Consider the following 15,570-nt stretch of genomic DNA (forward strand, 5'->3'; position numbering starts at 1 on the left):
TTCATCATCTTGAAAACTTTAAGCCACCAGTTTTTACATTCTCCCCTGCATCTCATTCCTAAACTCCAATTACATGTATACTAGACCGTTAGATATTATCTCACAGGTATTTTTAGCCTTTATTCTCCCTGCACCTTTTAGATGGTCTCTTTTATCATCTTCGGATTCATTGTTATTTTCTTTTACAGTCTAATCTGATGTGAGTTGACCCAGAGAATGAATCATTTGTTTTCAAATATTCTCTTTGCTTTCTTCCTTTTTTTTTCTGAGACACCATTTCATCATATAACCCAGACTGGCTCAAACTTACTCTACAGTCAAGGATGACCTTGAACTTTTGATCTACCTGCCTCTACCTCCAGGTCACAGGAATACAAGCTTGTGCCCCCATGTCCAGTGTATTTGGTGCGGGGGATCAAACCCAAGGCTTTGTGCATTCTAGACAAACACTTTACCCTCTGAGCTGCATCCCCAGCTAACACCCTGTGTCTTCAATCTAAGTCTCTCGGATTTTGTTTCTGGCTCTCATAGTTTCTTTCTTTCTTTATTTTTTCCCCAACCTTTAAACCCTGACACCTGGCACTGCAGCATTCTTTTCTGCTAATTCATCATCTCTGTTGTTTCTGGGTGGCTTGTTTTACTTTTCTCTGCTCCTATTGATATTTCAGATTTTTTTTCCCATTTTGCTTTGTTTTTGTTTTTCCAGACAGAGTTTCTCTGTGTAACCTTGGCTGTCCTGGAACTCACTTTGTACACCAGGCTGGCCTTGAACTCACAGAAATCCTCCTGCCTCTGCCTCTGAAGTACTGGGATTGAAGGTGTATGTCACCACTGCCTGGCTGATATTCCATATTTTAAAAAATCATTTATTTTTATGTGTACGAGTGTTTGCCCTCATGTATGTCTGTGCACTGTGTGGAGTGCCTGATACCCGATGAACTAGCAGAGAGCATCAGATTTCCTGGAATTGGGAATAGAGACTGTTGTGAGCCCACTGTATGGGTGCAAGGAATCACACTCAGATTAACTGAACCATCTCTTCAGCCCTGATTTTTTTTTTAGCTCTGTTCATTTTTTGTTGAATATCATGCTTATTAAATTTTATCAGATATTAAATAATGTGACTGTTACACTGTTGAAATTGTTAGCGTGTATTGTCTTCCTTAAAGTAATATTTAATTTTGCCTAAACAAAAAAGAGATAAAAATTTCCAAGATTTTTGTTTGTTTGTTTTTTGCTTTGCTTGTTTGTTGAGACAGACTTTCTTTATGTGGTCCTTGCTGTCCTGGAATTCACTGTGTAGACCAGGCTGGTCTCAAATTCACAGAGAGACATTTGTTTCTGCCTTTTGAATGCTGATAATAAAGGCCTATGCCCACCACATCTGACAATAGATGATAGATAGATAGATAGATAGATAGATAGATAGATAGATAGATAGATAGAGATATTTAGGTATGCATATATGAGTGTTGTGCTTGCTTATATGTATTTGTACCACACACTTGCCTAGTGTCCATAGAGACAGACAAAGGTGTCAGAACTCTTGGAACTGGAGGTGTATGTGGTTGTGAGCTGCTATGTATATATATAAGAATATGTGCACACGCTCTCTCTCTCTCTCTCCAAAATAAAAGTCGCAAATTTCGGGGTTGAATATGGCTCAGTGGTTAAGAGTATTTGCTGCACCATGGTGAATACCAGAGTTCAGATCCCAACACTCATGCAACAAACACCTCTAACTCCAGCCCTCTTCTGACCTCTGAGAATGTACACTCACACAACACACGACATCTATGAAATAAATTTTAAATAAGATTTTATTCCTCCAGAGTATCTAATAGCATATGAAGAAGTATATGTGATCAACCCCCTCCTTCCTGAGCAGTAATTTATTTTTCACATTACTTTTTTTTTTTTTTTTTTTTTTTTTTAGATAAGGTCTCCATTTTTAACCCTGGCTGGCCTTGAACTCACCACTTACCTGAGTCAGCTTCCTCTTCAGTGCTGGGATCACAGGCGTGCAGCACCATACCCACTTTATTTCGATTTATGCTTTAGGGAAGCTTTTAGTTTAAAAAAATACACAACGAAATCTACAAATAGATAGTAACAATCTTGAGACAGCAGATCCAAGACATCAAGTTCAACTTTAATCTTTAGTTTCCTCGGTTATTTCCCGGAAACTGCCTTCCCTATAGCTTTGTCAGATTCCAGGCTACTTTCAAATTTCATTGGATCTGTAATTACAATATTACCTTGCAGTAAGAAAAAACCCACGCCAAGCACAGATGTAAAAGCTATTGTTTTCTCTTTTCTGTTTTGCCTGTTTGTGGGGTTAATTCTAGTTTGAGATTTTGTTTATTCATTATCTTCTTGTGACAGGCAGGGTCTCTCTCTCTCTCTCTGCAGTCCAGGCTAGCCTTAAACACAATAGGTAACCAAGATTCACCTCGAACTTCCTATGCAATCCTCCTGCCTCCGCCTCCCAAATGCTGGGATTATAGACTTGAGGCACTATTCCAAGAGTAAAGGCTATTTTTAATCCAAGAATTATTTTTAACCCAGGGAACAATTACAGTTTGGGAAATGGAAAGGAAAACGGGAAATATGCTATGTTTACACTGCCACTTAACAGCGCATCCTGTCTCTTAGTTTCTTTCTTTTTTTTTTTTTTTTTTTTTTTTTGATTTTCGAAACAGGGTTTCTCTGTATAGTCCTGGCTGTCCTGGAGCTCACTTTGTAGACCAAACTGGCCTCGAACTCAGAAATCCGCCTGCCTCGGTCTCTTAGTTTCAATCTCTGCGGAATCTTGACGTTTTTTAACCACTTCAAATACCAGCGCCTGGCTTCATTCTCCCTCACTACCTGATCTGTGACGTCAGGTCTGACTTCCTGCCCATTTCCAAAATGGCCTCTCCCGCAGCGTCAAAGTTCTGAGTGCGCATGCGCGAGAGTAAGTGCTCTCTTCCCGGCAAGATGGCGAGGAAGTTAGTGTGCGGTCACTGGCAGCTTCTGCGACTCCTACGACCCCAGCGTTCGGTAAGGTTCTGTCCAAAGCGCGGGGATGCTGCCTTGTCCTTGTCACCTGAGCTGAGGTCACGAGCAGATGCTGACCTGGTCACTGCGACCTGCGAGTCATGACCTCCGGTCGCGTGAGGGCACCACCGGGTTACGTCCCGGGGTTGGTGGCCTGGTTTCTCTGTAGATGTTTGGAAACTGCCTTCGACCCTGAGCCGTGACCTCTGGGCCCCGTCCCCGGGCTTCGGTAACAGGATGCGGGAGACCCTAGCCGGAGCTGCACCCTGCACGCTCCAGTGCATGGCTTCGGGGCCTGCAGTCTGTGCGAGCAGAGTTGCGGCGCCCCGACTGCTGCAGCGCCCCGACTGCTGCAACAGCAGGCTGTCTGCGGGAGAGGCGGGTCGGCTGGGACTCAAGGCCTTCCCTTCCTTTCACATGGTCAGTTCCATAGCGTCGCAGTGTCCCTGAGACCGCTGGCCGCCGAGCTCCTCGCAGCCCGCCGGGGTAACGGGCGGCCACCCTATGCTCTTCTCGCCGTCTTCACTCCTCGCTGCATCAGTACATCTGCCACCCTCTTTGCAGAAGCCCAGGTAAGAGGTTCCCGCCTTCTTGGCCCGTTTCTTTTGGTTCTGTGTTGTTTTGTTTGTTTTGTTTTGCGGGAGACAGTGAATGTGTAGCAGAGTTCTCACACTCCTCGCAGTTCCTCCTAATATTAGCCTATTCGGAGTAGAAGTAGGTTCTCATCTCAGTCAACTCAGTGAGGAAATGCCTAAAAGTGCTGAGAAATTTGTAGGGCAGGCAAAATGACCCCGCTGTACAAAAGCTCTTGCTATGCAACCCTGGTAACCCAAGTGCCAACCCTGGAGCCCAAGTAAAGGTGGAGCAGGTTGTGGCACAATCTTAGTAACCCTCAGCACTTGGGAGGCAGAGATGGACAGATCTCTGAATTCAAAACCAGCCTAGTCAACATAGAGCTGTGTAGTGTGACCTTGTCTCAAAAAAAAAAAAAAAAAATTATGAAGGAAGAAGGAGCCACACAAAGTTCATCTCTGACTTCCACACATGCATGCCTACACACATCACACACACACAATAAAAATAAATTAAATTTGCCGGGCGTGGTGGCGCATGCCTTTAATCCCAGCACTTGGGAGGCAGAGGCAGGAGGATTTCTAAGTTCAAGGCCAGTCTGGTCTACAAAGTGAGTTCCAGGACAGCCAGGGCTATACTGAGAAACCCTGTCTCGAAAAACCAAATAAATAAATAAATACAATTAACTAATTAATTAATTAAATGTTGTATTATATTCAAGACACTACCGGAGGAGTGGTGGTAAGCCAATAAAGTGAAATGTGATTGTGTGTTTGTGTGTTTGTGATCTGTGTGATTCTTTGAATACTGTTTCTTAGAAGCCTGAGTAGGATTTTTCTCTGAGAGATTTATCATATTGTGTTATGAGTGTGTGTGTGTGTGTGTGACTGTGTGCATGTGCTCATGAGTGCCTATTAGAGAGCCTGAGGCTGGAGTTACAGGTGGCTGTATGCTGCTCTACAAGGATGCTAGGAACGGAAAATAGATCCTCTGCTGGAGCTCTTAGCCCCTGAGCCGCGTCTCAGGATGTAGTCGGTAACAGAGCTCTTGGTTAGCATGTACAAGGCCAACCTGAACTACAGAGCAATCGAGATCCTGCCTCCAAAACTAACCTTCCCACCCACCCACTACCATTAAAAAAAAAAAAAAAAAAAAAGAAAGAAAAAAAAAAAATTGAAAAAAAAAACTGAGTTGAATTAAGAGAATTTTGGGCTGAGGGCCAGCTCAGTGAGTGGTCTGTGTTCTTGCCAGATGTGTGTGAGGCCCTGAGTTCAATTTCTAGCACAGAACAAAAGGATTCCAAGTACTTTGATTTGGAATATGGGAAGGGCAATGACCATGATGCTCAAATGACTGAAGTCTGGGAACCGTGATGTGGGAAGCAAGTTCCCTGCCTGAAGGGAAGCCATGAGACACTCTCTTAAGTTATCCTGCTAGAGGCAAAAAATACTGTCTTTTGAAGGCAGGATTGTATGGACACCATTGGCCATCATTGAAGATCAAGAAGTCAAAGCAAGAAAATAGAGCCCAGGACTGTTAGCATAAGGGATCCTCAACTTTGTACATCCTACTCACGGCACTTGGTCTCTTTCCTCACAGGTCCAGGCACCCCCTGTTGTTCCTGCTACCTCTATCCCTGCTGCAGTACCAGAGGTAGCTTCTGGAGGAGCTGCAGATGCAGTCCAGTGTGCTACAGAACCGAGCTTCACAGAACTGGGGCTCGGCTCTTACACCCCGGTGGGGCTCATCCAGAATCTCTTGGAATATATACATGTCGACCTGGGCCTGCCTTGGTGGGGGGCCATTGCCACATGTAAGAGGGCATCCTGAGCAAGGGTGGAAGAACTGGGGACAGAAATGTAGAGGTCAGAAAATCAGGTGATTCAAAAAGGGATGGTAACACTCAACTTTTAGTTCCTAGAGCGTGTTAGAAAGCCACTTCTCTGTCCGCAGTGCTTGGGAGGTAGAGGAAGGAGGGTCAGAGTTCACCCTTAGTTAATTAAAGAATTCAAGGCTAGCCTCGTACCTTAGTCACTGTCCTGTGGCCATGAAGAGATGCCGTGACCAAAGCAACTCCTGTCAAGGAAAGCATATAAGTATGGACTTGTTTACAGTTTCAAGAGGTTTAGGCCATCATCATCTCAGGCAGCAGGAAGGCAGGCATGGTGCTAGAGAAGTAGCTGAGGGCTCCATCCTGATCCATAGGCGGGTGGCGGGGGTGGGGGGGTGTTTACTGGGCCTGTAGCGTGCATGGGCTTTTTGAAACCTCTAAGCCCACTCCCACTGACATACTTCCTTTCACAAGGCCACACACACCTCCTAATGCCACTGAAATAGTGCCACATCCAATAAATCTGATGACTCATCATTCAAATAGACGAGCCTTCAGAGGCCATTCTCACTCAGACCACCATGTCCGGGCTACATAAAACTGCCTTTAAAAAGGTTTTCAAAACCTTCATTTGAGCTCGGTCTGGTGTACACCATTAATCCCAGTCTTGGGGAAGGGATGCAGAGACTGGAGGATCTTCGAGTTTGAAACCAGCCTGGTCTACATAGCAAGTTCTAGGTCAGCAAAGGTAACAGAAACCCTGTTGAAGGGGATGGGCAGACAAAGCTGAAGGTGGCTCCATGGTTAAGAGCACAGCTGCTTTTGCAGAGAAGCCAGGTTCTATTCCCAGCACCCACACACTGGTTCATATCTGTCTTACTCCAGTTCCAGGGGATGCCTTTTTTGGCCATTATGGGCATACAGAAAGACAGACAGGCAAAACACCTATACACATTAAATGAAAATAAAAAATGTTCCTTTATTTTATATGTATGAGTGTGTGTGTATATACCTGGGTGCCATATGCATGCAATGCCTGAATCCAGTGACCTTCAACAGCTATGCAAGTGTGCTGTCACTAAGACAAATTCCCAAGTCCCTTGGTTTTCTAGAGGGTTTTTTTTTTTGTTTGTTTTGTTTTTAAGATTATTTATTATAAGGAAGTACACTGTAGCTGTCTTCAGACACTTCAGAAGAGAGAGTCAGATCTCGTTATGGATGATTGTGAGCCACCATGTGGTTGTTGGGATTTGAACTCAGGACCTTCAGAAGAGCAGTTGGTGCTCTTAACCACTGAGCCATGTCTTCAGCTCCTTTCTAGAGTTTTTTAAAGATTAATTTTTGTGTGTGCACTCAAAAGTACATGTGCATGCATGCATTTCCCTGCGAATATGTACACCTGCCTGAATTGGATCCCTTGGAGCTGGGCTTACAGGAAGTTATGAACCAGCTCTCCTGGGTACTGAGAACCAAACTTGGGTCCTCTGCAAAAGAGCCAACACTCTTAACCTCTATGCATCCTCTCCAGCCCACTCCCTTGATTTTATTAAAAGTAAGGTCTTCCTCAAACTCTCGATACTCTTGGCCTCTCTGGCCCTGAGACTGGGAGCTGGTGCTACCACCCTTGGTTTTGGTGCCTTCCTGTTTACACTAAGTACACAAACAGGTTAAGCATCCCTGTGTATTAGGGGATCCATCGGGCAGCCTACTGCTTCTTTCTAGACTTAGGCCCTCAGCCATTGAGATTTTGCTGAAATCACTTCCCTGTCACTGCTGGTGGTGGCATTACTAAATCCACTCTTCTCATACTTGAATCTTAATGCGTAAGACATATTAAAACTTAAAGGCTGTCCTCGGATTTTGTGAAAACCTGCCCTACTGTCTCCCCCCACCTTCTTGTTTTTCTGACCATACTGCCTGTATTTGTTACCTGATCTCCACCTGTCTTGAGTGACGGTGTTCTGAGTTATGTCCTTGGTTTCTTAGCCCAGACCCACTTAGATGTCAACAGATAGCATAAGCTAAGTATTCGTTGGAATGGCCAGTAGAGAGGAGTATAAGGAAGGGGGAAGCGTTAAACCACCAGAACATGGTGGACCTGTAAACTGACTTTCCAGCTTTGTTCTGACAAGCTAGGTATGACACCACATACCTGTAATTATGGCACTAGGGAGGCTGAGGAAGGAAGGCCATTAGTTCAAGGCCAGCCTGTACACACCAAGACCCTATTGCAGAAAATGAACTCAGACTCATTCTGAGACTTAGTTCTGTAGAGATGCTGAACACGGTGGAGATTCTGGGCGAATGTTTTTCCTTTATCGAGGAATTAGTCTATATTTTCATCTACTACTTAAAAGTTGATGTGGCTAGAGAAGTGGCTCAGTGGTTAGAAGCACTGGCTGCTCTTTCAGAGGAGCTGGGTTCAATTCCCAGGACCCATATGTCAGCTCAAAACTGTCTGTAACTCCAGTTCCAGGGGATCCGACACCCTCACATAGACATACATACAGGCAAAACCCATTAGATAGATAGATAGATAGATAGATACATACATACATACATACATACATACATACATACATAGATGACCCATTAGATGGATGGATAGATATAGGTAGGTAGATAGATTAATCGATCGATCTTTAGAAAGAGTTGAAAAGTTTCCATTGATAGAAAAGTTTGGAGGCTATTGAAGTACAAAAGAACTTTTGCTTGGTGGCAGCAATGGTTGTTTCAGGGAAACAAACAATATCCTTGCTCATCTGCTTAGAGAAGTTATGCTGAACTTTTATTCGACCACAGCACTCTGAGCCTTGAAGAGCTAGGTATACCCTGTCCTTCCTTCTGGGCCCCTTGGGTGAGAGCCACAGTGAGGAAAAGTCTGGAGTGAGCCTTCTAGCTGCAGGCAGCTTTTAATTTCACTCCAAGCCTGTGCTGTATTTTCCAGGTACTGTCCTTGCCCGATGCCTCGTTTTTCCTCTCATTGTGAAGGGCCAGCGAGAAGCAGCCAAGATCCACAACCACATGCCAGAGATGCAGAAGTTTTCCACTCGAATCAGAGAGGCCAAGTTGGCCGGAGACCAGGCTGAGTGTGAGTTGGTTCCAGGGCAGGTGTGGGAGAGAAGCGAGTTTGCATTGGAGACATTCCACTCGGGGGAAGGAACAGGTGCCAGGCACCTGTTTTCCGTTCCTTGGAAAGAATAGGATGTTAAGCTTCACTGATGTCACTCTTAACCCAGTGACCCATTTCCCTCCCGTCACAGTTTACAAGGCCACCATAGAGATGACACGCTATCAGAAAAAGCATGATATTAAACTCTTGAGACCGCTCATCCTACCTCTCACTCAGGTGAGCAGAAATGTGCCCTGCTTATTTATGCCAAATCCATCAAGTTGTCTCCTGTTTCCCATGTCCCTAGGTCCCCAGAAACGCAAGTGGTGGTGGTGTGTGTGGCTTCTAGTAACCTCCTGTTAGGTGTGCTGACTGCTTATCCTGTGTAACAGGCCCCCGTCTTCATCTCCTTCTTTATTGCCTTGAGAGAGATGGCCAACCTGCCTGTGCCCAGCCTCCAGACAGGTGGGCTCTGGTGGTTCCAAGATCTCACCGTGTCTGATCCCATCTACGTCTTGCCACTGGTAGTCACTGCCACAATGTGGTGTGTCCTTGAGGTAAGCTGGGGTTGGCCGAGTGCTGAGCCTGCCAGAAAACAGGGGGTAGGGATGGAGTAGTGTGCAGAATGTGTATCGTCCGCCTTCCACTCTCTGGAGAAGGAGAGTTGATGGGTCGGGGCTTGGAATTGATTCTTCTTTCCCTCAACCCCTTTTTGGCAGCTAGGTGCTGAGACAGGTGTTCAGAGCAATGACCTTCAGTTCATGAGGAACATTATCAGGGTGATGCCCCTGGTGGTCTTGCCTGTGACCATCCACTTCCCCTCGGTAGGTAACGGCTTAGTAGCGGCCTCCATGTCCTCCTGCCTAGTGTCTGAACAAGCTGACTGGGATGCAGCTCTGAGCACCTTCCTTCCTTCCCCCAGGCAGTGTTCATGTACTGGCTGTCCTCCAATGTGTTCTCCCTGTGCCAAGTAGCCTGCCTCCGGATTCCAGCTGTGCGCACAGTGCTGAAGATCCCCCAGCGAGTCGTCCATGACCCTGACAAATTGCCTCCTAGGGAAGGCTTCTTGAAGAGCTTCAAAAAAGGTAAGGGCGATTGGACAACGTGTCAGTGAATATCTGTCACCCCAGCAAGCCCGAGGCTGAAGCAAGATTGCACTACCTAGTCACCCAGGCTACGTAGTGGGCTATGCAACTTGAGACTTTCCTCAAAAAGGAATAGGGATCAGGACCAGGAGAAAGTAGCCTAAGCATAAGAGGGGAACTTCTGTTCTTGTCACACAGGCTGGAAGAACGCTGAAATTGCACAGCAGCTCCGAGAGCGGGAGCAGCGAATGCAGAAACACTTGGACCTGGCTGCCAGGGGTAAGAGGCCTTCAGGCTAAGTACTCTCTTCCATTTCTTCTTTCTCTTTGTTTACTGAGATTTTTTTCTCTCTTTCTTCTCCCAGGTCCCTTACGACAGACTTTTACGCACAACCCTCTGCTGCAGCATGATCCAAGTCACCCCCCCAAAGCTCCCAACAGCAACAACAGCAGCATCAAAGCAAACGCAAAGAAGCCTTGGCAAGACACACTTGGTTGACGTGTTCTGTGCTCACTCTGACAAGACCCCTGCCTCTGCGGACTCCTCCACACTGATTTGCCCCAGCTCTGGGGACTATAGCATTTGGAGGGGTTCATTTTAAAAGTTGTTTCCACTACAGACTCTTATTTGTGTGTATTAAAAGAGTCCTGGAGAGCCAAGCGACCTTCCATCCACAGAGCTAGTAAACCCCTGTCTTGTCTGGGCTTCTTGATGTTTGTTAAGTATGGAAGGGGGTTGTGCTTCTGAACAGGACAGGGTGGGAGATGATTTTCCTCGCTAGCCCTGGCTCCTGGGAAGGGGCTTCATGTTCTCTCCTGGTCTTCACAGCTCAGACCTCTACTCACACACTGCACCTCCATCTGAGTTTGCATTCTAGAGGTGTCATGGGCAAGACTATGACAGCCGCTTTTGTGGTGCTGGGGATTGATCCCACATCTCCAGCCCTGACATGTTTCTTGACCCCCCACCCCCAACACGATTACTTTTGCAATTTCCTTAAGAAGCAGATATACTGAAATCCTTAGTAATGGTTTAGAAGAATGAAGGGAGTCTGGGGAAAAATGGATCAGCAGATAAGAGTTCAAATCCCCGGCACTCATGCGGAAAGCTGAGCATGCCCTGCTCTTACGCCTGTGACCCCAGTGCTATGGGGTGTGGAGACAGGGGGACTGCTTGGTTTGCTGGCCATCAGCCTAGCTCCAGGTTCAGTGTGAGATCCGGTCTCTGGGTATAAAGGTGGACGTGACAGCACAACGCCTGACACCCTCCTCTGGCCTCTGCACATGTGCCAGCCATACTTTAAGAAGAAGCTGAAGTGTTTATGCACTAGCTTTTCCCATTCATGACATTTTAGTACAACAGTTGTGCTGTATTTGTAGAAATCGGTTCTATTGCCATTGGCAGCTGGCTTCAGAGGGAGAAATTGAATCTTTTAGTTTCTGTGTCTGAACTGCATAAATACCCCAGTCACTAAGTAGAATAAAGCCACTCAGACCTTAGGAACATAACCTTTTTATTGTTTTGCATCTGTGACAGTTTTGTGTTCCTCTGAAGGAGACAAGTTTGGAGCATTGTTGGCCCTTGGAAAGAGGAGTGGGTAGGCACACCCAGGTGCTGCCAGGACTGCCCCAAAATGGCCTACTTCCTGCCACAGTCTGCATCATGCATTTATGAAGTCTGAAACATGTAGCAAAACAAATAAATTATTCTTCATCCCTCAAAAGCAAGTTCAGAGTTGAAGCTGCCAAGCTTGGGCTCCTGGACCGTGCCTCCAGGGTTCTGGCCAATGGGAGATATGAAACACCCATTCTGTCCACACCTCAGAATTCCACTCTATTTAGACTTGGGATCTTGTTTGGACAACTCTCCATCTTCCAAGTCCATTTCTGCAGCAACTGACATACAGAGGATCTGGAGGTACCGTGTGATAGAGGCTACAAAGAGAATTTAATTTAATTCAGGAATTAAAACTGGGAAAAGGTTCAGGGGGCTGAGTTCAGGGCACCAAAGGGGCTCCAGGAAGGAGTGATTCAATTAAGCCATATGGTTAATGGCAGAAGCCAGCTATGGTAAGGTTTGCAGAAAAAGGCAAAAAAAAAAAAACCCAGTCTATTCAGGTAGCTGACCCACTTGGTTGTGCCAAGCTTACCTACAATCCTGCGGAGGAACAGTGGTCGTTTGTGCTCTGGCACTCTGATGATAAGGAAGTAGAAGGGCAGGCCTGAGAGTGCAATGCCAATGCCAATGAGGGAGTTGATGGTGTCACTGTAAAGTGGAACAGCCACCAGGAAGACGGTGCAGAGGCAGAAGATGATGGGGAAGAAAAGGCTGAGCTAAGGGCACAGAGGAAATGGTTAGCTCAGCATGGGTTGGTTTCTTGCTTGTTATTTCAAGATAGTCTCACTTTGTAGCCCAAGCTAGCCTCAAACTCATCAGCCTGCCTCAGCCTGAGTGCTGGGATTGTAGGCATCGACTGGTCCCTACACCCAGTAAGTCAGAATTGCTGACAACCCAGACAACCTTTATCCCCAAAGGGCTTAGAGACAGGACACACTACTGCCTTCCCATTGTCTGTCCCATAACCTCAAGACAGATCTCCATTTTAATGAGGTACCTAAAGGCCTGAAGGGCTTAGCCAATTAAACTCCTCTTCCCAGACACTCCTCCCTGCAGAAGGTATTTAACCTCAGGCCCAACCTGAGAAAGTAGTATACAGTCTTTACTCATCAACTTCCCACCATGACAATAAATGGAGCAGGCCATCTAAAGAGCCAGGCACCTGACCTCTCACAGAAGGCCTCTTGGGGCTCCCAGCCATGTTCTCCACCATGCCAAGCTACCCAAAAGGACTCTCTCCCCAGGGACCCAGTCGGGGCTGTCTTCCTGCCCTTTTCCCTTCAGCGCCAGGCTAGATCCAGCCCACAGGGCCCTCACTCCATTCTCAGCTCTTCCATGGCATCCTGTAGCATCTGTGGTGCCCAAGAGTCTGAGAACCAGATGTCCTCGGTCGCCGTGCAGGCTGGGACCCCCAAGGCAACTCTGCCAGTCCCCAGGGACCTCAGACTGTACTCGCCCACCCCCGGAGCAGCATTCTGAGGTTTCTCACAGCCCGAAGCCTGCTCAGCGCCAGCCTGAGGTGCACACAGTCAAAACTCCTGCATCCCACCTCACCCAGCGGCTGGTGCCCCAAGCAGACACAGGACCCCACCTTTAATCCACAGGGGTGGAGGTGGGGGCTGCTTATTTTAGGGCACTGGGATGAGACAGTGCTGAAGAACCAACCCAAGGCCTTGTGTATGCTAGACAAGTTTCAGTCCTTGTTGTGGTTCATTTGGGGTGGGGACAGGTTGTTGGTTTTTCTTTTTCTTTCTTTTTTTTTTTTTTTTACTAAAAAAAAAAAAAAAAAAAAAAAAAACACAGGGTCTCATAGCCTAGCCTAGCTGTTTACAACTGGTCTTCATGCCTTTACCTCCCAAGGGTTAGGGTAACNTTACAACTGGTCTTCATGCCTTTACCTCCCAAGGGTTAGGGTAACAGGCATGGGCTACCATGCATGGCTTCCTAGCCCTTGTGTTTTGTTTCAGTGTGATATTTTGGGTTTTTTTTTTTTTTAATGCATGTTTTGCTGCATGAGAAGCTAGAGAGGGTATTGGATCCCTTGGAACTGGAGTTAGATGTTGTGAGCCATGTGGGTGCTGAGAATCAAAGCCAGGTTCTTTGTAAAATCAGGTACTCTTAACCACCGAGCCATGTTTCCAGCCCAACCCTTGGGATTTAAAAAAAAAACAACTATATATATGTGTGTGTGTGTGTATACATACATACACACACACACACACACATAGTTTTATTTGTTTTTCTGGTTTGGGTTGTTTTTTGGGTTTTTTTTTGTTTTTGTTTTTGTTTTTTAATGTTCATTAGTGTTCTGACTGCATGTGTAAGGGTGACAGAAGCCCTGGAACTAGATTCACAGACATGTGTGAGCCATCATGTCCATTCTGGGAACTGAACCTGAGTCCCATGGAAGGGCAATCAGTGTTCTTAACCACTGAGTCAGTTCTCTCTAGCCCCAAACACTTGATGTTTGGTTTTTGTATGTAAGTACACTGTCACTCTCCTCAGACACACCAGAAGATGTCATCAGATCCCATTACAGATGGTTGTGAGCCACCATGTGGCTGCTGGGAATTGAACTCAGGATTTCTGTAAGAGCAGTCCGTGTTCTTAACCGCTGAGCCATCAGCCCCAACCCTTAGGGTTTTTTTTGGTTTTGTTTTGTTTTTTAATTTCAAGTAAGTGCTACTATGCCTGGCCTAGGGAAAGGATAACTTCTTGTAAGGTCCCTGCGGTGGCAGCACTAGCTGTACTAAATGGAGCAAAGGTCAGTAAGGAGGATGGATTACCTTGAGAGGGCGAGGCCGGTCGGGGTCCTTCCAGCGTAGATACAGCTGACCCACAATAGAAAGGCCCACAAAGAACCAGTAGCTGAAGCTATAGTAGTTAATGAGCTGGAAGATGTCCTCCACGCACAGGTAGACCAGGGACAACACACCCTGTTGGTACAAGTCCAAAGTCAGCTCCTCTCTGGCTTCCTTCCCACTCAGTCCCTCCCAGGTCACTCACAGCTTCACAGTCTGCAAGTCGGCCTTCCGCCCCCAAACCCTGGAGCACTCTTGGTACGGTACCCCTCTCTATTAAAAGATAATTGCCAGCTGGGCAGTGGTGGCAGACACCTTTAATCCCAGCACTCTGGAGGCAGAGGCAGGTGGATCTCTGAGTTGGAGACCAGCCTGATCTACAGAGCAAGCTCCAAAACAGCCAGGGCTACACAGAGAAACCCTGTCTCAAAAAAACAAAGAAGATACTTGCCTCTCAACTAAATTTTTAGTGCATTCTTCAAATCCTTGCCAGGTTAACCCTAACACTTTAAGTGTCTTAGGCAGAAGTCTTAGGTAAAGCCCTGTAGACTCTCCAACTAACACTTCTACTTCTATGACACATCTTCACAAAGCTTTGTCGCAGGACTTGATGATGCTGTCTGCCTTACCTAAAGCCCATGTCCACTACCCTAACCTTCATACCCCACCTTTAAAATGCCCCCCGCCATCAAATTTTTTCTCAGCCAACTTCTTTTTCTCTTAAAGAATGCATCGCACCCTATTGTGGCTGTTACTCATTACCATGTAGCCTGGCTCTCACTCCTTCTTTTGGGCCACATGCAGTTGGCACTTTTCACAGAAGTTTGAGTCTTGAAAATTCCATCCACAGATAGCCCAGTGCATCAGGAGGTTCCAGGCCAGAACCCTCTTTATGGCTTTCAGGAGCCCAGACTAGCCACATCTAGTAAGACCCCACCACCACCTGGCTGTCAGGCTCACTCACATTGAAGAGTAGAGAAGGCACTGGTGTGAACCGTTCAACATGAACCATACAGATGGCGTCAGGGAGGTGGCCTTCTCTCGAGCCCACAAATAAAAGCCTGTTGAGATACAATAAGAGAAGCTGACAGAACTGTGGGGCACTTAGGGCACCCTGGGTCACCTGCCACACCATTCTCCCTCTCTGGTATCCCTTCCAAAGGTCTGAATAACAGAAGGGAGTTCAGTGTGGAGCTTAGAACTGGGGGCAGCTAATGGGAACAAGAGAAAGGGATGGGGAATACCGGCAACTGGAGTCCCAGTCCTAGAAGTTTAACTGTCTCTGCCAAAGCTATTCATGACACCCACGCTGTGAGCAAAAAGTGACAGTCATACCTGGAAGCAGCCACGATGGAGGCGTTGAGCCCACCGAAGCAAGAGAATGCCACCGCTACTGGAATTATCCAATTGAATACTCCAAAAACTTGATCTGCAAAGGTCTAGGAAAAAGGAGCAGAAGTCATCAGCAGATCCTAACAGGACGCCCAGACATATGCCCAAAGTCCTCAGGAA

General features: G+C 46.5%; 2 protein-coding genes across 9 annotated transcripts in view; one reads left to right on the plus strand and one right to left on the minus strand.

Moving 5' to 3' along the window:
• Positions 1 to 2,935: 2,935 nt before the first annotated feature.
• Positions 2,936 to 10,316, plus strand: Oxa1l (OXA1L mitochondrial inner membrane protein). Its single transcript, XM_021181366.2, has 10 exons — positions 2,936 to 3,042; positions 3,465 to 3,611; positions 5,212 to 5,425; positions 8,391 to 8,534; positions 8,707 to 8,792; positions 8,948 to 9,112; positions 9,275 to 9,379; positions 9,478 to 9,640; positions 9,839 to 9,919; positions 10,005 to 10,316. Exons 1-10 carry the CDS (start codon positions 2,947 to 2,949, stop codon positions 10,136 to 10,138), a joined length of 1,335 nt encoding a protein of 444 aa, XP_021037025.1. The 5' UTR covers positions 2,936 to 2,946; the 3' UTR covers positions 10,139 to 10,316.
• Positions 10,317 to 11,136: 820 nt separating this feature from the next.
• The window catches only part of Slc7a7 (solute carrier family 7 member 7), a 48,111-nt gene continuing 43,677 nt past the window's right edge, over positions 11,137 to 15,570 (minus strand). For all 8 annotated transcript variants that reach the window (XM_021181364.2, XM_021181363.2, XM_029469062.1 and 5 more), the window contains 5 exons: positions 15,394 to 15,497; positions 15,023 to 15,119; positions 14,044 to 14,193; positions 11,790 to 11,973; positions 11,137 to 11,574 (listed from right to left, as the gene is read on the minus strand). In XM_021181364.2, the coding sequence (XP_021037023.1) occupies positions 11,474 to 11,574; positions 11,790 to 11,973; positions 14,044 to 14,193; positions 15,023 to 15,119; positions 15,394 to 15,497 (636 nt within the window). In that variant the 3' untranslated portion in view covers positions 11,137 to 11,473. The remainder of the gene's footprint in view (positions 11,575 to 11,789; positions 11,974 to 14,043; positions 14,194 to 15,022; positions 15,120 to 15,393; positions 15,498 to 15,570) is intronic.

This window comes from Mus caroli, chromosome 14, assembly GCF_900094665.2.
Source record: "Mus caroli chromosome 14, CAROLI_EIJ_v1.1, whole genome shotgun sequence".
Classification (NCBI taxonomy): domain Eukaryota; kingdom Metazoa; phylum Chordata; class Mammalia; order Rodentia; family Muridae; genus Mus; species Mus caroli.

Excerpts from the sequence above, each read along its gene's own strand:
- Oxa1l (XM_021181366.2), top strand. The coding sequence starts at position 2,947 with ATGCGCGAGAGTAAGTGCTCTCTTCCCGGCAAGATGGCGAGGAAGTTA. Across the intron at positions 3,043-3,464 it reads TCCTACGACCCCAGCGTTCG|TTCCATAGCGTCGCAGTGTC; the intron begins GTAAGGTTCTGT and ends TCACATGGTCAG. Across the intron at positions 9,641-9,838 it reads CTTGAAGAGCTTCAAAAAAG|GCTGGAAGAACGCTGAAATT; the intron begins GTAAGGGCGATT and ends CTTGTCACACAG.